Source organism: Ornithodoros turicata, chromosome 6, assembly GCF_037126465.1.
Source record: "Ornithodoros turicata isolate Travis chromosome 6, ASM3712646v1, whole genome shotgun sequence".
Lineage (NCBI taxonomy): Eukaryota > Metazoa > Arthropoda > Arachnida > Ixodida > Argasidae > Ornithodoros > Ornithodoros turicata.
Window position 1 is genome coordinate 32,305,438 of NC_088206.1, and position 23,830 is coordinate 32,329,267.

General features: G+C 43.3%; 3 protein-coding genes across 5 annotated transcripts in view; all 3 read left to right on the forward strand.

The window, feature by feature from the left end:
• Window positions 1-19,237, forward strand: part of LOC135396513 (F-box only protein 32-like) — a 37,640-nt gene extending 18,403 nt beyond the window's left edge. For all 3 annotated transcript variants that reach the window (XM_064627526.1, XM_064627527.1, XM_064627528.1), the window contains exon 8: window positions 9,514-19,237. The gene's annotated coding sequence lies outside the window, so the exon portion shown is untranslated. The remainder of the gene's footprint in view (window positions 1-9,513) is intronic.
• Window positions 3,402-4,070, forward strand: LOC135398458 (tigger transposable element-derived protein 6-like). Its single transcript, XM_064629858.1, has one exon. The coding sequence runs from the start codon at window positions 3,402-3,404 to the stop codon at window positions 4,068-4,070; it is 669 nt and encodes a 222-aa protein (XP_064485928.1).
• Window positions 4,151-4,945, forward strand: LOC135398459 (tigger transposable element-derived protein 6-like). The gene has a single exon (XM_064629859.1). It carries the CDS (start codon window positions 4,151-4,153, stop codon window positions 4,943-4,945), a length of 795 nt encoding a protein of 264 aa, XP_064485929.1.
• Window positions 19,238-23,830: the final 4,593 nt, after the last annotated feature.

Below are 23,830 nucleotides of genomic sequence, written 5' to 3' on the forward strand. Positions count from 1 at the left end.
GTGAAAAAGTGATAACCTGGCGACAGTTCGGCGACTGTCTAGGCTAGGGAGCTCAAGTAGCTGTTTAATTGCCGTTACTGAAGAACTTCACGAGTAGTCGCTGACAATGAAACAAGCTGCTCTGTTCTGGACAGCCTCTAAAGCAGAGCACAAGTAGCGCTGAGGGGGATCCCAGATAGCTGAAGCATACTCCAATTTGGATCTAACTAGAGAAACGTATGCTAATTTTCGGATACCTTGAGGGGCCGACTTAACGTGACGTCTAATGTACCCCAGGGAGCGACTAGCATTCTTAATTATTGATTCGATGTGCTTGTTCCAAGTAAAATCCTGGGAAAGATGAATACCGAGATATTTGTAAGAGTCGACCCTGACAAGAACGTAGCTGTCAAGCGAATAAGGAAATGAAAACATGGTTAGGGCTGTGACGAAGAAAAGAAATGAGGTTACATTGATCAAGATTAAGAGGGATGTTCCAAGTCAGGCACCAGGAGTGGATTAGAGAAATGTCGTATTGTAATGCAATCTGGTCAACAGGTGAAGAGGTTTTCCTATAGATTACACAGTCATCGGCAAAAAGACGTATATTGGAGGAAATGTTCTTAGGGAGATCATTGATGATGATTAGGAAAAGAAGGGGACCAAGTACCGAACCCTGGGGGATACCAGACGTCGCAGCAAAAGAGGAAGAAGGACAGTCGTTGCACATTACAAATGAGGAACGGTTAGTGAGAAACTCGCGGATCCAGTTGTAAGACTTAGGGTCAATATGTGTCGCACGGAGCTTTACGAAAAGGTAATGGTGAGGTACCTTGTCGAACGCCTTGCGAAAATCTAAAAAAATGGTGTCAGTTTGTGAGCGGGTATCCGCATTCATGAAGATGTCGTGAAGAAAGCATGCAACCTGGGTCTCGCAAGACCGTTGTCTGCGGATGCCATGTTGTAGCGGGTAAAAAAAGTTGCTCTCCTCTAAAAACTGCACAACGTGAGAGTAAATAATGTGCTCCAATAATTTACAACAGACACTGGTCAGCGAGATCGGCCGGTAGTTACTGGCAACTAAGCTGTCGCCTGACTTAGAGACTGGAACAATCTTCCCTACTTTCCAGTCATTCGGCAGCACAGACTCCTGTATGGATTGGGAGAATATGTAGGAAAGGAAGACACTCGAAATTTCCTTTGTCATGCGTAAAACTTTAGTATTGACGTCTTCAGGCCCCGAACTCGTGGATGGCTTCAAAGATTCAATTAACTTACAAATGCCCCGGGCACTGATGCTGCCTAGGTCTGCACAAAAATGAAGGGGAGTATACTCGCAACGGTCTTCGTGACTGGGAGCGAAAACCGATTCAAAATGTGTTGTGAATAAGTAAGCAGCCATGTTAGAAGATACCAGGTTCCCACTGGAGTCAGTTATACGGATTATGTTATCTTTTCGGGGGGATATCTCCTGCCAGAACCTTCTTGGGTTATTAATTAGCAGAGAGGGTAAGTCACGACTGAAATGTTTGTTCTTAGCTTTCCTCAGCGCAGATTTATAAGAACTAGCGCACAAATTGTAATCACTCCAGGAATTAGGACAGTTGGAGCTCTTAGCCCTCCTAAATAGTCGCTTTTTCTTATTACGCAGTACCCTGACTTCTTTATTAAACCAGGCCGATTTTGGATGGCGTCTTATACGTAATGTAGGAACATGTAATTTGGTGAGGCGGTTGAGGGTGTCACGGACAAGGCACCAGTTATCGTTAACAGACCTCTCATAGAAGCCCAAAACAAAAGCAACATGGAACATACGTAGACCATCGTTTATCGCCTCAAAGTTTGCACATTTATAATCTCTGATTACTTTCGTTGAAGTGCCCCTATGATGGGTAGGAGTGCTCGATTTTAACAAGAAATGTATGACCTTGTGGTCACTCAACCCATCAAAAACAGAAAGGGATGACACGTCATCAGGATGCGTAGCAAAAACTAAATCAAGTACAGCTTCCGAAGAAGATGTAATTCGCGTAGCAACAGACACAAGTTGCTCTAAGTTGAACGTTAGGGACAGGTCAACCAATGCGGCACCATTAGCAGATGAGCGAGCTCTCACATTGGTCCAATCTACATGAGGGTAATTGAATCACCGAGCAGAATTAAGTGATGACATGAAAACTTGCTGACAATATATGATAAGGAATCGTGTAGGGACTGTACAAAGGAGTCAGGGGTACCAGGGGGTCTGTAGCACACGCCAATAAGAAGATTAGGATACACTTGTGACAAAGACACCCATACAGATTCAATCTCAACGCTAACTCAATATGGGTGGGTGACAGTGTTTTTTTTACTGCAATTAGTACACCACCTCCTCTCCTTCCTTCTCTATCACATCTGAATATACGGTAATCGGCAAAACATGGGTTAAGCTCATCATTACAGACATCAGATGATATCCACGTCTCAGTTAAAATAACAATGTCCGTGGAGCAGTCATACAATAGACTACACAGGGCATCAAGTTTGGGCATGACGCTTCTAATGTTTGTATAGAGCACAGAGAGCGATGGCACTGTTTCAGTGATGACAACGGGTGGAACAACATGAACATTATTTAGCTACGATGGAGTTTCTTTAACACAAAATTCTTCGTGGTTATAATAGTAGCTCTTGGATCCGACGACTAGCTTGTCGTACCTCAGTTTGAAAGGAACAGCCTGGCTTTTGCCAAACTCGACCAGTTTCTGCCGGGCGAGTCGAGTAGCGGCAGAAAAATCATTGGAAATTCTTAGGTTCGTTCCCTTAAGGGCATGACTGGACAAGAGTACCTTGTCTTTGAGTTTAAAAGAACAAAACTTTGCAAAAATGGGGCAGACCTTATTGGCATGATAAGAACCTGTGCGATGTACATGTTCAAAATCCGACGGTGAACACTGAATACAGTCGAGCCCGTTTATTACAATCTTCAATATAACAATAACTCTGATAATACAATAAAATTGTAGGATCCCGTCAGTAAGCCCATTGAAACACAAATTCAAACAAAACTTCGTTTGTACAATGGTCAGAGGAATGCCTTGCTCGTGTATAACAATGAGATTTTGCTCTGAGCCCGGGGGAAAAAATGAGAAAAGAACTCCAAGAATAGGGTTTCATTCGTTCAGCAATGCAAGCTATGTTTCTTGGAACACTTTTGAGGCCACTTTGCATCCTTGGGGATTAGACGCCCGGGCAGAGGGATTAGTGAGTCACGGGACAAAACTGCGTAACCGCAGCTAACGCACGCGACCTCAGAGAGGGTAGCGGAGAGACGTTTTCCTCTTTCCCCTCCACTTCGACGCCGGGAGTGCCTGCTGAGCCGACAGCACGTCACATTGCAGATCGTATAGGCACGTGGATATTCGACTGCACTCGCAACCATGGCGTCCGCGTCGTCGGGAAGTCAGCTGAAGAGAAAAGCCATCAGCCTCGAGACGAAGTACAGCATCCTCGACGACCATCGTTCCGGGATTCCAGTGAAGACCTTGGTTACAAAGTATGGTCTTTCGCAGCCGACCGTTTCTACAATCATCAGGAACCGGGACAAGATCCTTGCGTCCGCGACACTGGACGGAGCGTCCGGGAAACGAAAGAGAATGCGGGGAGCAGCACTCCCGGACGTAGAGGCCGCTCTCTACAAGTGGTTTCTGGAAGTCTGTGGCCGGAATATCCCCGTAAGTGGTGCCGTTCTCACAGCGAAAGCGAAGCAACTGGCCTTTCTGATTGAGCACGAGGGGTTCAGTCCTGGAAACGGTTGGCTGCACCGCTTTAAAGAGAGACACGGCATCCGATTTAAGAAAATCGTCGGCGAAGCAGCCTCCACAGACACCTCGAATATCGACGAGTGGATGGACATACACGCTGCGAAAATCGCCTCGTACGACGACCGGGATGTTTTCAACGCAGACGAAACTGCCTTGTTTTTTCAGCTCCTGCCGTCACACACACATGCATTGAGGAACGAGACCTGTGCTGGTGGCAAGCACAGCAAAGTTCGAGTGACAGTCCTACTGTGCTGGACGGCAGCGATCGCCAAAAGCTGTTTGTAATCGGCAAGTCAGCGAAACCACGAGACTTCCGAAGCCTGTACAGCCTGCCCGTGCGTTACAGGAGTAACTCAAAAGCATAGATGACGAAGGTGCTGTTCGCCGAGTGGCTTGTCGAGCTCGATCAAGAAATGGCAAAGAAAGGCAGGAAGATCCTCCTCCTGCTAGACAACTGCAGCGCACATCGCATCAATCCCTGGCTGTCTAACGTGGAGCTGCTGTTTCTACCTCCAAACAGCACCTGCAAAACTCAGTCACTTGACATGGGAATCATTGCAAACTTTAAGGTTTGCTACAAGCGGAGAGTGATCGAACGGATCCTTCGCGACCTCGCACCCAACCCGGCGGCCCGTACCACTCCCGTGACGAAGATTACCCTATGCATGGCCGTACAAATGATGTACGCTGCCTGGCATGAAGTGAAGCACCAGACAGTGCGGAACTGTTTTGTTAAAGCTGGAATACGCGTTCCTGACGAAAACACAGGCCCGGTAGATGAGGATGTGGAGGCAGCCTCAATCCAGGGAGAAGTGGAGGCAGCGTGGGAGCGGCTTGCGCCCTTAGACGACGTGACCCTCGAGGACTTTCTGAACGCAGACAGCTGCGCATCAACGCGTGAGGAAGCGACAGATGCGTCCATCATCCAGGAGGTGTGCCCAACCCAAAACGATGAACACAGTGAAAGTGAAAACGATGATGAAGACGACCGCCCAGTCACGGTGGAGCGCGCTGTGGAGGCTATCACGGACCTCAGGAAGTTCGTGGCTGCACGCGGCCTCGACCAAAACTTTTTTTTGTGCTTGGATAAACTAGAAAAGAGTGTTTGCAACAGCGGTCCAAGGCTGAAGCAAACGATGTTGTTTTCATTTTTGCAATAAATCAGGTATGGCCAATCTGCATTACGTTGTTCTCGCATGTTTCCCGATTGTACCACCTACTGCGCAACTATTTCGTGAAAACTCGCATATGACAATACTCTGATATAACAATTGAAATTCGTGTTCCCGTCAATATTGTTATAAACGGGCTCGACTGTACCCAATTTACTTCTACACAGATCGATGACCTTCAATTCGGACTGAGACCATGTTTCTCCAGCTACGTCAGATAGCCCATAAAAAATAAGGTTAGATCTTAGAGAACGATCCTCAAGGTCATTCAACCGGGACTCAAGGCCCCTCACGTGTGTTGAGGTGGCACTGTTGGATAGATGAATCTCAGAAATGTCCGTTTGAATGCTGTTCAGAATGTCTGATTGAGTGCTCTTAACCTATGACAAGTCTTTCTCAACCGAGTTCAGCTTAGAGGATAGGGAAGATAGGGCTTTATCGGTGGATTGCTGTCTTTGTTGGAGTGATTTCACATTGGACATTAATGTGGTTACATTGGTATCTAGTCTAGACAGTATTTCCAACGCCATGGCTAGCTGTTCTTCCTGAGCCTTTGTCATCGGGCCAGGATTTGTTTCGACATCACCAGATAATAGAATTGCTAGCAACTTGTGGGCAAATTGTTGACATGACATACAAATACAAACAAGCCGTGGGGAAGGCAGCAGCAGTATCAGACAGGGATCATCACTACTATAGGAGTTATCATCCGCATTACTAACCTGTAATGCAATGAAGAACGGATTAGACATACTGCCGGAACCGCTGCCGCCGTTCTCACTGAAGTCGAAGTCGTGAAGACACGGTTTTAAAGGATCATGCGATGACGTAATCAGAAACCGGAAGCACGGAGCTTGGAGGTTGGAGTGTTCAAGTCAAACCGGGACTTTTTGTTTTTCGCAAAAGTAAAATGAACTTACAGGCGAGAAATTAGTTTTATTTTCTAACGTCATCTTCAGCTGCACTAATGCACTTGTCCCAGCGTTTCACGAGGGTGGATGCCAGCAGCGTAGAAATCCTTACTGGCACGTAGCAGCCATGATCGGACCGCATTCTTGACCTCGTCGTAGCAGCTGAAGTGGCGGCCCGCAAGGAACGCCTTCAGTGGCCCGAAGAAATGGAAATCACTGGGGGCGAGGTCTGGACTGTAAGGGGGATATGGCAGCAACTCCCAGCCAAGTTCCTATAAGGTGTGTGTCGTGAGATGCGCGATATGCGAGCGTGCCTTGTCCTGGAGGAGGAGGACTCCTCTGGTGATGATGCCCGGCTGCTTTTGCTTCAGCGCCTTATGCACATCCCTGAGAACCTCGTAGTAATATGCACTATTGATGGGGGTACCACTGAGCAGAAAATTAGCATGAACAACGCTAGCCTTGTCCTAGAGAACAGTGGCCATGTCCTTATCCGCAGGCGGGGTGCTTCCACTGTTTTGATGCGTGTTTAGACTCAGCGTGTAGTGAAATGGTGCACCCACGTTTCATCGCACGTGATGATCCAATCAAGGAACAGCTGTCCTTCAGTGTCGAAACGGTACCTTAGCTCTTTGGAGATTTCCGGTCTTCTCTGCCGGTCAGACACGGAGAGCTGCCTCGGGACCCAACGGGCACTAACTTTCCGAAACTGGAGGCGTTCATGAATGATAGTGTTCAACGTTCCCACAAAAGTGTCTGTCTTTCGAGCCAGTTCGAGACATGTTATCCGTTGGTCCTTGAGGATCAGGCGCTCCACAAGTTGGATGTTCTCAGGAACTCTGACACTGGCCTCTGAGCCGCCCCAACTGGGATCGTCCTGCACTGATGTACGGCAGTCTCGGAACCGTTTGCACCACTCAAACGCTTTGCTGCGGCTAAGTGTATCGTGGTCATACAGTCTGAAGTCTTGTGTGAACTTCAGATGACTTTACGCCTTCATTCACCAGAAACTTCATGACAATTCGCCGTTCGATGTGCGTGTTCACCTCATTGTCGGCCATCTTGTCCAGCATGTGTCTTCTGTTTTGCACAAACTTTGGACCACTACGTAGTGAACGCGGAGGCCTGTGGCGTGTGAAAATAACGAAAAAGAAGTAGTGCAAGCCATTTGTACACTCAGGAGACAGGAAGTCCCGGTTTGACTTGAACACCCCTCGTAGTACAGTGTGAAACTGCGGAACACTTCATGCATTGTCTGGTCTCCAACACACTCACAGCTTCAGTTAATAGACGAGTTCAGAAAATCCCAGTGCTCTTTGCTCACGCATTGCATCCTGGACGCTTGCTGAGCGGGGGAGCTAAGAATAATCCTTCACATTTCGCTTTCGCTGACCTTGACACGTCGCGTACAATGGACCGGTAGGGGAGAAATCGGAACAGTTTGGAGGCCACCTGTTCCTTTCGTATTAGTAAACTCCCACAGTTCAGAGCGGCGCCAAGCACTCTGGGATTTTCTGAACTCGTCTATTGCCAACAAACTCTGAACATCCGTGTGAGAACTTCAGCTCGGTTAAATACTGATTAAATTTTGAAATTTTGTTGGTGCTGAGCTGAACACTGCGGTTCACTGTTGCCACTGCATGCACAGCCAAAACCAGTATCTTGAACGCATTATTTAGTTAGTTAAATTTTTTTAGGTTATATTTGTGGTAGTACATGCCTGCCAACTCTACAGGATTATTCGGAGGACTCTCGAATTTCGTTCAGTCTCCCGATGGTACGGATGCGTGCTCTAATCTCTCGCAAAATTGGGTCTTTGGGCTTTTACTCTCTCATTTTCTTCTAAAAACTGCGCCTGAAGGATTCCTGAAGAATTGGACAGCCTGTGACACGTGTTTCGCGGCACGACTACCTATGGCAGGAGGTCAAGGCAGATCACGTGTTTCGTTGTGTCCATGGTTCTCGAGAAGACGTGCCATCGTCCTATCGTCAGTCCAGTCTCGTACGATAGTTTTGTCTCCTCCGATGGCACTCTCCAAACAGAAGAAATACCTGCACGATTTCCTCATATGCGCCAAGTGCCTTTTCGCGGGTTTTCTGGTTGAGCACAACCAGCCGCGGAGCATAAGCGACCACGTGTGACCGCTGTTCCGGAAGATGTTCCCAAAATGTGAGGAAGCAAAGTGCCACAGGTGTGGACGGACGAAGACCACTGTCATCACTGGTGGAATGAGTGTGGCCGCTTAAAATGCAATGATGGATAGCCTGAGACTGTCTTCGCAATTGCGATTGACTGTAGCAACAATAGTGTGTTGCAGCTCCAACTGGTAGTGGCTACTGATGATGTAGAGGCATCACAATAGGCACGTGAGCAATGCTATTTCTAGTGCACAAAATTAATGCCCCACCCCCCCTTTCATGCTGCGGGCAGTCTTCCTAATTTTCCAAAGTTTGTAAGGTTGGCAGGTATGGTAGTGACATTTTTAGTTGATATACTTTGAAGCTGGATCAGTCATCAGCAGTATAATCGAATCATGGATGTGCAATGACAGCAATAAGCGAGAAGTAAGATGTGTCTGTATTTTGACATTTTCTCTAATCCTGGAGTTGTGCGACGGCAGGTTAAAAATACCAACTATAGGATGATGATAACGCTGCAGAATCATTTCGAACTGCACAAACTCTTTTTACAGATGATAGCAAGACGCACATGGCTTTAGATGAAATGGAGGAAGCATTGAACACAAACGTCACGGAAATGATCGCACGAGATAAACGCAGCCATAGGCCATCGTCGAGGATCATGGTTCTACAACGTTAATGAATTAGCATTGTAAATGCGCATTACTGTCAGAAACGATGGTCTCGTGTGAGAGCACAGTGAAACTATACTGTTTCTCACTTACACGACAAATGCAGAAGGCATTGCCACGGCAAGAAGAGAGCACTTGCTACCTTCAATTTCCTTCTTGATAGCCTATGAGCTGAGATGTGCTCATCAGTAAACCATCCCATGTTCTGAAAGTGTCACTTCCATTCTGTCTGTCCACTTCACCAGCACTTACAATGCCAACACAGGTGTTCAGAGTCCACAAAAGATTTTCCAAGTGCAAGTTGTTTTTATGGTTTTTCCGTTTGCCTCATGAGAGTACCATATCGTTTCATTGTAAACATAATTTGACTGTACATGTACAGATAAGCTTGTATGTGTTGTGTTAAGGAAATACATTAATGCATGCTCATTATTAGCCCTTTCCAAGTGCGTGTCCTGGGATACTTTTCTAAGGTTCAGCAACATGCAACTCTGACCGTGCTAGTTTCTTTGGTCTTAATTGTTGCCATTAGAAGCCTTTATCTTATGGCATGACAGTCGATTCGATATTCAAAGGGCAATTTTGCAGATATTCATATCAGACTCGTATTGGAAAATCTCAATATTCGCGGAACTAAAGTTGCACATTTCATCCCTAAGAACCTGCTGTGTTGGTTGGTTGGTTGGTTGGTTTTAAGGAAAAAATAAAATGGAGATTTTGGCCTCACTAGGCATAGGCATTGACTACATTCCTCTGTTTACGTTCACTTGTATGATGATCTACATGTACTATTGCGCTATAATCCAAAACCAATTAATTTGCATTGTTACAGATGAAGCACAACTGGAAAGGCATGATGAAATGGATGGATGGATTGGATGCATGGCAGGGACCACGTTTTTCTAAAATGACCTGTCTACTACGATGAACTCTGAAGACTGTCCCTCAGCAAGTATATTTACAAGTTATACATGTACATATACATGTGACTGTGAATATGTACATACAGTTGCACACTATTTTGTTTTAAGTGTAGGATCATGATTCCAATCTTCCATTTTGTTGTAAGCTGTTTTTAATATATTGCATCAAGCATGTTGATGTCACACATGCACAGCATTGCTTTGTTTCAAAGGACCATTTTGTACAGGGTTTTTCATGTGGACCCAATCAACTTTTAGTCTCTACAGAACAGAACATACATACCGGTGTGAAATCTTCCTGAAACGAATTGAAAAGGATTGTTGGATGATATGTTTATCTGTATGAGCACCCGCTCTACTTTCTGCCAACATCTTTGAAGATTCCTTGTGGCATGAAGCATTGCTTAAACGTCTGGCACTGCCAGCCATGAAATATTTTTTGTTGAAGGGACTGATGTACGAAAGAGTAAGAAGGGAAGTTGCGTAAATTACCACCTAGTTATCAACGTGAATGTTTGAAATGCCCAGACAGGAAGAGTAGAAAAGCTGGTTAGAAGTACTGTTTATGTCTGCTAACCTTTTTCACTATGGGATTGACTGGCGATAGCAGAAGAGTCCCTGCTGCCCCAGGTCATGATTCCATTGCTTCAACAAGGGGAAGTGGTTGGATGCAGTGAGATAGACTAAGGGCTCATGGCATGCAATTTGTAGCCGGTCTTCATGGTTATTACAGTCGGAACTGATGGTCGGGTCCCGGCAAAGCTGCGTGTATTTCAACGGGGCAAAGTGCCCAGTAATTCTAACATATGCTCCAGACTAAGCGTTGGCTCCGAAGCATCGGCTGCGCGACGGCTGACGTGCTGCATGCCCGTCAGGGACACCTTTATTTTTTAAATGTGAATTTTACTCATAACTTATAAGTAGAGATCAGAACCGATTCGCGAAACAGTTCAGACATAATGTACGCTGTGAGAGATTGGAACTGCGATTTACACAGCAGATTGAGCCGCATTGTCAAACAAATACGAAACCGAAACTGAACAAAACAAAATTTCAACCCAAATGCACAAGGTATTTGGTATTTCCTCCTCGCAGCTATTCCGTTCATTCAGTTGTGTTAGTTTTGAGATCCGGCAGTGCTTGATTTCACCAGCCGAAGTAACACCGATCATTCATCGGGTACTTCGGACACCAAATGTAAGTTGAAATGACATTCGAAACACAATTGTGTTGGAGATCGTGCTATGGCAACTGAAATTTTTTGCTAAAGGAGAAAAGGTAGTGTCTGACTGCTCGTTTTTCCAACGGGCCTGAGCCAACACTAAGCGTGCAATTTAATGTTAGATGGCACAATTTAATATACGAATATATGTGGTCCGAAAGGACAAGAAGCGTCATTGTTTGTGTTTTATTTTTCTTCTTGCTTTTGGCAGTTGTAGGCTTCTTGTATGCGATTTTTGTCAGCCAGCAACCCGAAGTTTTTATTTTACGGTGTGAAAATACGTTCAGTCCCTCAGCAGGATGTAACAGGGTGTATACGATAACTGAACATACAGTATGCTACCATAACGTTGGACCTGAAATGCAGATCTGTAACATGCAGCATTGCATTGAACCACTGCTGTGTCGACAACAGCACTAACAAAAGTAGATTTGTATTATTTGAGAATCGTAGGGATGTGCTTGCTTTTTCTCATGGTGATCTGCTCCAAATTAACTTTTCTGAACCGGTTCGAAATGATATTTTGCACTGCTGCAGAGCTGAACTTGAACGGAACCAGAAAAAATAACGGTTCCGATCCCTGCTTATAGGTAGGTAGGGTTCCGGGTATTCGGAGTTTATATTTTGCATATTTAGAGGATGTTTTTCAGATGTTGTTATGGTCTGAGGATTCAGAGTTTTTCGTCTTTTATTTATCGTGTCTGTGTTAATATCCCAAGTTCAGGAGTCATTCCAACCTTGTCAGCCTACTGTAACACATGTCGCCCTCTGTCTGAAATACGTGGTAGCCTCTCCTTCGGGGTAGTCTGAGGGTCAAGTGCCACAGTCATAATAATGAGAGGACATACATGTGTTTGACTCTACTCATGACACAAATCTCGATCATTATCGGATAAGTGAATTGTCATATTAACGGGGTGGATTTACATGGCGATGAAACAGTTCCCAAGAAAACCGGTGATAAAGTGAGCATGTCGGATTAACGGGGGTCATGCTACGGTATGCGCTCCCAACGCATCAAGCCCTCATTCAGAATGGCTCCCTTTAGTTTGAACTCTGCTTTATTCGAACAAATCCTTGGTCCCCTTCAGGTTCAGATTAATAGGATTGCACTCAATGGGGTCACTAGGGTATGCGTCATCTGGTGTGAGACCTGTTTGCACCCACCCCCCCTCCATTAACGGATCCCTTTTCGCAGCAGGCGATACACGATAAATACTGCACCACATGCATAAAAAGAATCACATGCTCGCAGAGGGCGCTTCACGTCTTTGGCGCCACTACGCTGCAGAGACGGGGAGGAGGCTGGTTATATTTCTCTCTAGTTAGTCTGCTACTGGTGAGATGTCTGTACACCTGTGCACTGCAAGTGTTCTGTCACTCTGAATTTTCACACCTTCGGAGCTTTTACTACAAATAGAGCAGTGCTTTGGAGATGTCTCCTTGTTTTATGTTTTGGTGTGCAGTCTTCCTCTATTCATATTTAGAAATTTAGAAATTTTTAACCTCCTTTTGCACTCAATCTCCTGATCTGAGTCTTGAGTTTGACTGGTGATTCCTTAGTAATCACTGGCCATGAACTATGACATGTGACTTGTATGTATAGTGTGCATGATCAATAGAAGTCCTAAGCGCAGCAAAAACAGGCCAGAAAAAGATTAGCCAGCTGCAAAAGCCATATCATACACAAAGAGCCAAAGTATGAGCTCTCTCATCTACTGTTCTACCTATGTTCTACACTAAAAAATTCAAACCTATTGGTTTTTAGACAGCACTAGTGGCAAAATGCTACATAGCACTAGTGTGTTTTGAAATTGATTATTTTGTACCTTTCGTTATACAGTGAGCTTGAGATATGTGCACCTTGAATAAAACTTGTCCAGTTTGTGGTGCACACCTATCTCTACAAGCAGAGACACAAGAAACAGTGCTTGCAAGGTTGAGGTATTTTGTGCAGCTACAACAGTGCAGCTCACGTGCATAAGTTTGCATGTGCACCAAGGCAGGGCTCATGTATGTGTGCTGCTCTGATTTATTTCAAATGTTCAGCAATGTGGTTTGTCCAATGTCCAGTACAGAAGTTGTCGTTACGGTTGACATGCTGGATGGATAGATGTGGGTTATGATGGGATGGCAATTAAGGCCACCGTGATATAGATATTTGCTTCATCAATGACTGCTTTAAGTGCATAAGCAATGTATACATTGTATTTAGTATGTTCTCAATTGCAATCGACAGAGGGCCCGGGGTGTCATGTACCGAACTCTGACACTACAATAGTATGTAGAGGTGTGTGTCTGGGCAAAAGTTGGGAAACGCACATTGATGTCGTAAAGGAGCCCCAAAGCAGACGCTTGTAGCCATGGAGCTCGCTCTTGACCTTGTCGATACATTGAAAGCTCCAGCCACATTTATGATGCACAATTTATGGCATGTAATGTGTGATATGATAACAGTTATGTTCTGTGTTATCGAGCAACATGCATAACTGTGGTCACCCACTGTCAGGGATGCAACATAGTATGTGCTATCTCCTAGGCTACCTTGTGTTCTCCATTGTCATACACAATGTTTCATAAAATATGTTGCTATGTTATATTTGATACATGTGTTATATTATGTACTATGTATTATAAAATATGTCCTGAGTATAAGTTCAAGGTTGGAAGCCATTTTTTGTGCTTGTGGAATTGAACCTACAACTTGATAGTATTGTTTGTTGAGTGGAGTTATACACCACCTGCCCTCTAAGGCACTGATCTGATTTAATATCAACCTTGGTAAAAAAAAGAAGTTATTGAATTGTATGGTAAGTGCTCAAATGCAATCGACAGCACAATTCTTTTTCACTACTTTTTGTGTATTTGCAAAGTAACGAGGTTCCTGCAGGTTATACCAGTACAGCCAGGTAATAATAATAAGCAGCATATAAATAACATGCAGGAGGGTCGTAACAGGAGGAACAAGGGTGTACACCTTCTTAACCCATCCGCTGCCATAATTCTCAATTGCCTGTAAGTTTAATAATAGTGCCTAACTTTTTAACCCTTATAGTAGTAGTCCATCCTGCTAAGCTGATACCACTGTCTATATCATTCGTTGTATGTTTTTTTTTCTTTCTTTTTTTCAATGTGATATCTTCTTGTTTGGTTGTATTTGATGTTTTGTTTTACTGCCATCAAATTGGCATTGGCTACTGTACATTTGAGTGAACGTCTTTGTAGATTACTGAGATGACTGAATTTTTGCCAGCTTACTGCGTGCAACGGCCATAGTCTATTTTTATGAGATATGTATTTGGCCAACGAAGCCATGCACTAATGTGCATTTGTTTCTTCTGCATACAGTGAAAACGTTCATTAATGTGGCATGTAGCTCAGTAAGCAGTTTTGTTTCTTAGCAAAGTGTACTGCTGTCATATTGTGTTAGGGGAGTTATGTTTCTGGTGCATTCCAGCAGCACGTTGTCAGAGAAAGCAGTAAACAAATAACTACTTTTGTGTTACGCATTTAGCGTGTTACATTCCCTTGAGCATGGGACACTTGGAGAGATGGCATTATATAGGGCTTTTTATATACAGAAGCTATGAGAGCAGCATAGATGTCGTTTTTTTTTTTTTTCATTTCAGTTATACAGCCAGGTGGGTATCCTCTCGAAAGAGAGTATGTAACTACGAAGGCGAGTCAAATGAAAGTCATATTTTTTTTCCCCTGATAATATTCAACAAACAAGGTATACAAAGACATAATTTTTCTATGTTGTCTCCATGGTGTTCAATATAGGTCTTCCAGCGCTTTGGAAGTGCTGCGATGCTTTTAGAAAAAGAAAGAAAGGCTGTGTGCGCAACCAATCGTGCACTTCGTCGTCGGCAAATGAAACACTTGCCTTCCATTGCTACTTTGAGCAGTCCAATGATGTGGTAGTCACACGGGGCATGGTTGGGGAATATGGCAGGAGTGGCAGACATTCCAAGTGCAGCTTTTGAATTTTTGAGACAGTTGAACACTTGGTATGAAGAAGAGCATTGTCGTGCTGCAACAGAACGTCCATCTCAGCAGTCCATGCTGTTTGGACTTGATGGAAGGGTGAAGGTGGAAGATCTGTGTATGTTGCACTGGTCACACTGGTGCCATCTCATGGTGTAGTGCCACAAAATCACACCATTTGCATCCCAAAAAGAGAGTAGGCATTACCTTCCCCGCTGATGGTTTAGTGTGGAATATTTTCGGGTTCAGTGACGTGATATGCCACCATTCTTTGCTCGCTCTCTTTGTTTCTGGCTAGTGTTAGTGCACCCAGGTTTCATCTTCTGTTACGATTCTTCCCAGAGAGCCCTCGCCTTCTGCCTTGAAGTGTTGTAATAGCGCTTGACAGGCATCCACACGCCGTTTCTGCTGTCAGTTGGCAAGGCATCTACCTTGCGGACACTCTGTGGAGCTGAAGGAGATCGTAGACTATGTGGTGTGCTGACCAACAGAGGTGGGCAAATACCCTCACGATCTTTGCCCTCACCTCAGTTTCTGTCACAGATGTTTTTCCTCACCTCACCTCATTTTTTGGGGAACTTCATTCCTCACCTCACCTCAACTTCCCTTTTAAAATTATTTTCCTCCCCTCACCTCAGTTTGTTTCTGAAAAATATTCCTCACCTCAAGATTTTTCAGAACACTTTTCCTCACCTCACCTCATTTTTTTCTGAAAAATTTTCCTCACCTCACCCTTTCTGAAGTATCTTCCTCACCTCACCTCACCTCAACCTTCTTTCTAAATTATATTCACTTGTTATAATTTTTGCCTCGTCGAGCCTACCTTAACCTGTTTCTGTAAAACGTTTTCACTTCGCAATTGCTCTTTCGATTAGGAGTGGCGTCGCTCATAGCCACAGTTGCTTCGCGGCGCTAACACAGAATAAAAAAACTATTAGGAGCGGGTAGGTGTATACGTTGTAGTTGGCTTTTTACTGCTTCATTGGTTGATTCCTGACAACAAGTTACAAGTACCCACAACTAAGATTCATTACCTTGGTTGGTTCGCCCTTCTTGAAACAAGTGTCCACTACATGTACGATCAGTAAAAATTGGACGTAGGGTGCATGGGTAGAGAAGTTGCACAAAGCGAGCAATTTTGAACATGAGAGAACTGTTGTTCTGGCTGGAAACAGGCTGGAACAACATTGAATTTTGAGTTTGTTTTTCATGCTGGCAAGGCAGGAATGGCTTTTATAGAGTATCGCTCAAGCGAGAATGATAATGGAGATGCGGAAGTTGTTTTCGGGATGGTATGCAGCTATACTTCGAATTACTTGTACATTTTGCATTTTTGTCTGTTATGACTTTATATTATCAATCAATATTATTTAAATAGCAGACGTATTCATTTGTAGCCGGAATTCGGGGACCTTTTCTTCAAGACCCTTGTTTTAAAGCAATCAGGTACACGTGCTATACAGATTACTATAGTGACTTATGTGTTGACTCACTAATTAAATTACTTTATGTAGACACAGACATCTTGTGCCTTTTCACCTAACTTCATTGCCGTACTAAAAGCTCAATATTTCAACTTGTGGCAATATGGAATATATGCCATTATTTGCGCTTACTGCACTTAAAACCCGTGTTTTTGCTTCCATTTCATACATCAGTCTCTGACAAGGTCATTGGTTGTCATGTACTATATCGTTCCAAATAATACGTGAAAGACATCTGCTTACAGACTGACTAGTTTGGCTTTGTTGAAATCTAAACACTCAAAGCATACGGAACTATAATGACTTGTTCATGTGTCTCACATGATGTATGGGACTCAAATGACTGGTTTGATTGTATTGAAATCTAAGCTCAATACATAAAGCACACATAAGCTATATTCACTTGTGCGTGTATCTAACACGTGTATCATGTATCTGACTCAACTGAAAGTCTGAAACTAACGCGCTTACAGCGAACACATTTTGGTGTAGAGAGCCTATGCTCACAGTACAAAAAAATTTCTGCTACATTGGTAATAAAAGAAGCTGGCTCTCGGTGCCCTTTTAAGAGATCGTGCAATTGAAAATAGCCGCTCCACATGTCCTCAATATCCCTCTCAAAAAAGTTTTATCACCTCACCTCAATCTCAATTTTGGAATTTTTTCCTCACTCACCTCACCTCACCTCAACGTGCTTGTCAAAAAATTTTCCTCACCTCACCTCAACCTCCCTCTCGAAACATTTTCCTCACATCACCTCAATCTCTTTTGAGAATTTTTCCTCACCTCACCTCACCTCAATTTTTCTTTTAGAAATGTTTAGGGTGAGGGCACCCTCACCCTCATTTGCCCTCGTGAGGAATGCTCACCTCTGCTGACCAATGGCTCATACCAAGACGTGTGCCTATTTCATCCACTTTTATGCGGCGATTTTCCTTCGCGATAGTCTCAGCTGCTGCGCAATGTGTTCTCTCCACTCGGCATGCCTGACCTAGTTATGGCGAACCGGTTACTGAATGCTCCATCTTGGAGCTTTCTCGTCCACTCATAGACTTGTGACAGTGACAAACATGCAGTACCGTACTGAATACTCATTCATCGGTGAATTTCAATGGGTTTCAGCCCTTCACTGTGCAGGAAACGAATGACAGTACGTTGCTCCTCTGCTCGTACACTTTTCCTCGTCGTTTCTACGTCGCACTGGCCCTGCACTGTCTTTTTCTGTCAAATTTCATGAGGTCCAATTTAGGAAGTCGTACTGCCACATGATCCTGTGTCTGTGAGGTTTGGTTAGATTGAGGAGCTTTCGGACATTGCAGAATTATTCCATCGGTAGTGGCGTTGGGTGTTCCGGCAATCGTTGACGGAGCATTCCTCATTGCCGACAAGAACTCCTTTGTCTTGAACGTTATGGTGCCAATTCAGTTCTGATAATCTATTTGTCTGGTGTATTCATCTTCGAACTCATCCTCTGTGAGTAGTGTTTCTATCTTGCTGTTTACATCCATACCCTCGTACAAGATGACTACCTCAAATTCATAACTTAACTCTTCAATTAGGGGATTCTGGGCATTTTTGTTGAAAGCCATTCCATTTTTAAAGAATCCTAAAATGCAAATCCTGAAACACCTCTGAAATTAGTCGTCTTGGTACATACACTCTTCGAAAGGATGCCCCCCTGGCCGTACAACTTGGCTGCAACTTGGCTGCAACGCTGCAAAAACTACATGTATGCTGCTGTCATAGTTTTTTTAATATAAAATCTGTCAGTGAATTTAAAAAGAAGAAATACTGTAGAGTACGGGCTTGTTTTTATTTGTCGTGCTAAAACCACCACCTACAGAAATTAAGCAGTTCTGTATAATTGTAGCTCTTCTGGTATATTAAACACACATTGTGGGAGAAAATAACTGGGAATAGCAATATAGCGCAGGAAGTCTGGCACCAATTATGTATTCTATGACGTTTTGCGATACAGGAATGTATGACATCTAAGAGCACTGTACGGTTCAACATAGTAATGCCAACGGTAATGTGCATGCGACTAAATTGTACAGTTGCCAGATCAAAATGCTCACATAAAGACTCACTGAAACAGCCTTCCTCACATTTGTGGCACAAGCTCTACCTTTATTCCTTGTGATTTCAAATTGAGGGCTGTGACAAGCGGCAATTTTTAAACAAGGTGAACATATATGCTAAACCTGAGATTAAACGTAAAGGGTTATTATGGAGTGAATGTCTTGTCTAGACACCAACTGTAAGAAGGAACAGTGTATGACTGATTCACTTCCTCTTTGGCCGTGTTATGCTCTATGCTTCCATCACTTCCCCTTTGTTGGGTGTATTTTCACCTTACAGTGGCTCATAAGAGCCACAAAAGTCATTGTTGCCTGCAGTGAGAGAGTGTGGTTAACAAAAGGTCCAGCCAGAGCAATTACACAGGTGAATGTTACCTGGTCTGCATGACAAACTCATCCTGTCCTGTTCCTTGATGCATTGTAGGTTTTTAAATATGCCTCACCATCTCCCAAAGTTTCCAGTCTTTCTTCTTGGTCATGAGCTTCTCATGTCCTGATGTGAGGTATTTGTGTCTTGGCTATGCTAAGCAGCTTCATGTGAGTAGGTTGTACAGAATAGTTAAGTCCGTTCATTATTTTGTGAGATTTTATATTTACATATGGCTACTGTACACTATTTATTTCAAAGTGCAATGTTGACATTTCTGATGAAACATTAGCAAATTAACATTATTTATCTTAAATGTAGATCTGTTTTCCTTTCATTCAATGATGAATGTATGTGGTTGTATAATGTGCATTGTGGCGCAGGACTTGCATCTTTGGACAGCTCTCTGTATGTTATTTACTTGTTACAATTTCTAGTTTTTCAATTTTGAATTCCTTTTTGGTATAATATAAAGAGGATAAATGCAAATTTGTGCTGTGTTTGGATGCTTGACACTTAAAGTTTTCAATAGCTGTAGCAGTATGTTACGAAATGACAAGACTATCTGAACTGGACCACATCGCCCGTTTAATTCCGAATATGAAAAATTTTGCGTCTTCTCATTTTCGTCCTCTTGAGGGGGTATATGTTTATGGGTTCATGTATTGGTAGGCGACCTGTATTGAGCAATATCCATGATTAGGGGAGCTTATAGGCACATAAAAAAGTTCAGAATGTGGGATAGTAAATGTCTAATGGACGTCTAAATTTAGAAAAGTCTCCCAAAAGTTCTCCCAATACGCCTCGTGCACAGACTAAACGTGGCGCTTTGCGCAGCCACGTAGTGGTGGGAAAGTGAAAGTGAAGTTTTGTGTGAGCCGTCCGATATCAAAACCGGTCAAGAGTGTATGTGGCAGGCTTCATGAAAATCAAAAACGTGTGAATAAGCTGTGTAACTTTGCGGAATTCAATTGCTTTAAACTCTGAACGACTACTTTCGGGGTCATTAAGGCATGTCAGTGTTATTGAAATTCTTCTAGCTTTTCTTCGTGCGCCCCGCACTTGCGTGTGTTTTCTTTTACCCTTTTTACAGCAACGTTGCAAAGGTTGCACCTACAGCAAAGGGATGCAGAAGTCTCGTTAGCTGAGTCGGACAAAGCGACAAGGTCCAAGCTAGTTGGAAGTTTGTGTCTGGATTGAGAGCACGCATCATAACATCACTCAACACAACACAAACGATATACGGTCTTAATATGGCAACTAATTAGGATCATTGGCATAAAAGAAGACAGATAGAATCGACAGAGTAGCTTATTTTGTTACACGTACGTTTGACGGTCGATACCCATCTTGTTCTCGTGTCCACATCATGTGGATTTGGCAGTAAACTGTGGGGCTTTGTACCAGGTGGGGCACTCTCGGGTCCCGAAAAAAGATGGTCCCTGGTTGCGTGGGCGGAAATAATGGTCCCGCAGGGTTCCAGGCGCCCAAAAATAGAGCAGTCGATGTGGAGAGCCGATTAACCAGATCCTAGTGGACCAAGTGCGATCATCTGCCCTCCTGGTTTGTTCAAATTGGGAGACATAGGCTTTCTAAATTAACATTGATGTTAATGAACTATAAAAGCTGCACACCATCTAGTGAGGTACATAAAAGCAATTACATTCGCTGCACCAGTTGTATTGAGCGCATTCTGTCAGTTCCTTCTGTTACTCTCTCTCTCTTTTATTCAGTGGAGTACAGACAACCCGATTTCTTGCAGATATGCCGGGAAAATGGTACCCGCGTTCTTTTATAACAGGACGGATTACAGAGGAGTAAGCAAAAAGGCACGTTACCTTCTCCTGGCTCCGACCTCACGCTCGCTGTACGTGGGGTTCGTTCAACTAGAGTCACAAAAATATTTAGTGACTCTATTTGGATGTAGTTCCCAATTCAACCTGGATGCTAGTGAATTCCTATTGCTGGTCAGACAGGTTTTACGGTTGTCATACTTTATATGTCGATGAACCGTATCTTCAGCAGAAGCGGAGTTGTAAAGGCAATGAATGAGAGGGCGAGAGCTTTTATTATCCATAAACATTGACAGGGAAATGATGTAGGGGAGAACTGTATAACAACTGCAAAACTGGTGCCTCCTCTTTTTTTACATTCAAGCTTTCTTAAACTCTTCTTAAACTCAAAACTCGTGCCTGACCAACAAATGATGTCGCTTTTATGTTACTTAGTGAATGTTGTGCAGATATTATTATCTATTAACACATGGAAAAGAAAGACCTATGTCTCCTTTTTCAACAAATGGGGAGAGCTAATGGTAACAGGTAACACTCGGTCAACTGTGATGTGTTTCATCGGTTATCCCTAACCACGCCCCTGTATTTTTGGGCGCGCAGGAGCCTGCGGGACCATTTTTCTGTCCACACAAACAAGTACTAATTTTTCTACACCCTGCTTTCTCATACGTACTTGTGCACCCAACGACGCAACAGTTTGTGTGGTATGGCATTACTTTTAGAAGCTATCAATTCAGGTACGGTGTGACCGAAGCAAGGTGACGATTGAAAGCGTACGGTACGAATAGCCCTAGAAAACCGAGCGGACTCACACAACTACAGGTTTTCCTGCTCATTTTAATCCATTGGTCACTAAATTTAATCCAAGCGCTACCCAATTTAATCCAGTGGTGAACCAAATTAATCCATACACCAACCTGTTTAATCCAAGTGCTACTCAATTTAATCCAAGCAACACGTGTAAATGTATTCAGTGTGTATTCAGTCATGCCATGACTGAGACTTTCATGATTTCGCTGATGTATCATGACTGGTTCAACAACCACTGGATTTTGCAGTGTCATGCGGTGTGTTATGACTGCTTTTTGTCATTATGACACTTCATGATGATTTTCATGATATGTGCCATGAATCAATTTTATGGGACTATTGCTGCTTCAAACAGTGTCATACAGTGTTTTATGACCACCGACAGCCATTATTACATTCCATGACTATTTTCATGATATGCGCCGCAAATCAATTTGATGGGACTACCGCTGCTGCAAACAGTGTCATGCAGTGTCTTATGACTACCAATGGTCATTAAGACATTCCATGATATTTTCATGATATGTGCATTGAACGAATTTTATGGAACTACCGCTGATTCAAACAGTATGTGTTTTTAATTACCGACCATCATTATGACATTGTATGACTATTTTCATGTTATCTGCCATGAATCCATTTTATGGGACTACCGCTGCTTCAGACAGGGTCATACTGGTTGTTTGTGACTACCGACGGTATTATGACATTTCATGACTATTTTCATGATATGTGCCATGAATCAATTTTATGGGACTATTGCTGCTTCAAACAGTGGCATACAGTGTTTTATTACCACAGACAGTCATTATGACATTTCATGATATGCGTCACGAATCAATTTTATGGGACTACCGCTGCTGCAAACAGTGTCGTGCAGTGTCTCATGACTACCGATGGTCATTAAGACATTCCATGACTATTTTCATGATATGTCCATTGAACCAATTTTGGGACTACCGCTGATTCAAACAGTGTCACAGAGCCTTTTATAACTACCGACAATCATTATGACATTCCATGACTATTTTCATGTTATGTGTCACGAATCAATCTTACGGGACTACCGCTGCTTAAAACAGTGTCATGCAGCGGTTTGTGACTACCGACGGTCAATATGACATTTCATGACTATTTTCATGATACGCCATGAATCGATTTTATGGGACTACCGCCACTTCAAACAGTGTCGTACAGTGCTTTATGACCACCGACGGTCCTTATGAGATTCCAGAACTATTTTCATGATATGTGCCATGAATCAATCTGACGGGGTTACTGCTGCTGCAAACAGTGTCATACAGTGTTTTGTGACTACCGGTGGTCATTATGACATTTCGTGACTATTTTCGTGGTATGTGCCATGAATCATTTTTAGGAGACTACCGCTGTTTCAAACAGTCATGCAGTGGTTTATGACTACCGATGATCAATATGACATTTCGTGACTATTTTCATGATAAGTGCCATGAATCAATTTGATGGAACTACCACTGTTTCAAACAGTGCCATAGTGTTTTATGACTACCGATGGTCAACATGACTTTTCGTGACAGTTTTCATGATATGTGCCATGAATGAATTTTATGGGACTACCGGCGTTCCATACAATGTCATACAGTCTTTTCTGACTACCAGCTGACATTATTACGTCCAATGACTATTTTCATGATATGTGCTATGAATCAATTTTATGGGACTACCGGTGTTTCATGCAGTGTTTTATAATTACCGAGAGTCATTATGACATTCCAAAACTATTTTCATGATATACGCCACGAATCCATTTTATGGGACTACCGCTGCTTCAAACATTCTCATACAGTGTTTTATGACCACCGACGGCCATTATGACATTCCATGACTAAGTCATGGTATTTGTTATGAACCAATTTTATGTGACTACCGCCGCTTCAAAGAGTGTCGTGCAGAGTTTTATACTACCGACGGTCGTTACGACATTCGATGATTATTTTCAAGTTGTGCTCCGTGAATCAGTTTTATGGGACTACAGCGTTTCAGACAGTGTCATGCAGTGTTTTATGACTAGCGATGGTCATTATGACATTCCATGACTATTTTCATGTTATTTGCCATGAATCAATCTTACTGGACTACCGCTGCTTCAAACACTGCCATGCAGTGAGTTATGACTACTGGCTGTCATTATGACATTTCATGAGTATTCTCGGGATATGTGCCATGAATCAATTTTACGGGACTAGCGCCGCTTTAAAGTGCCACTCCGGACTCTGAAAACAGCATTTATTTTATGTAGTCCACGAAAAGAAGGTGACTCAAGGACTTTATACAGGAAATTTCAATCCTATTTGAGAACACTGTGCATTTCGGTCAATTTTTGAAGGTCCGTTGATCCTCCTCAAGTTTCGATGACGTCAAGAGCGGGTGACGTAACCATAAGCCGCAAATTGTGATGATGACATGTTCTAGAGAGGGCACTCTTCTCCAAGCCACGACACCG

Bases quoted from the DNA above. Each gene is read 5' to 3' on its own strand.
- LOC135398458 (XM_064629858.1), top strand. From the start codon at position 3,402: ATGGCGTCCGCGTCGTCGGGAAGTCAGCTGAAGAGAAAAGCCATCAGC.
- LOC135398459 (XM_064629859.1), top strand. From the start codon at position 4,151: ATGACGAAGGTGCTGTTCGCCGAGTGGCTTGTCGAGCTCGATCAAGAA.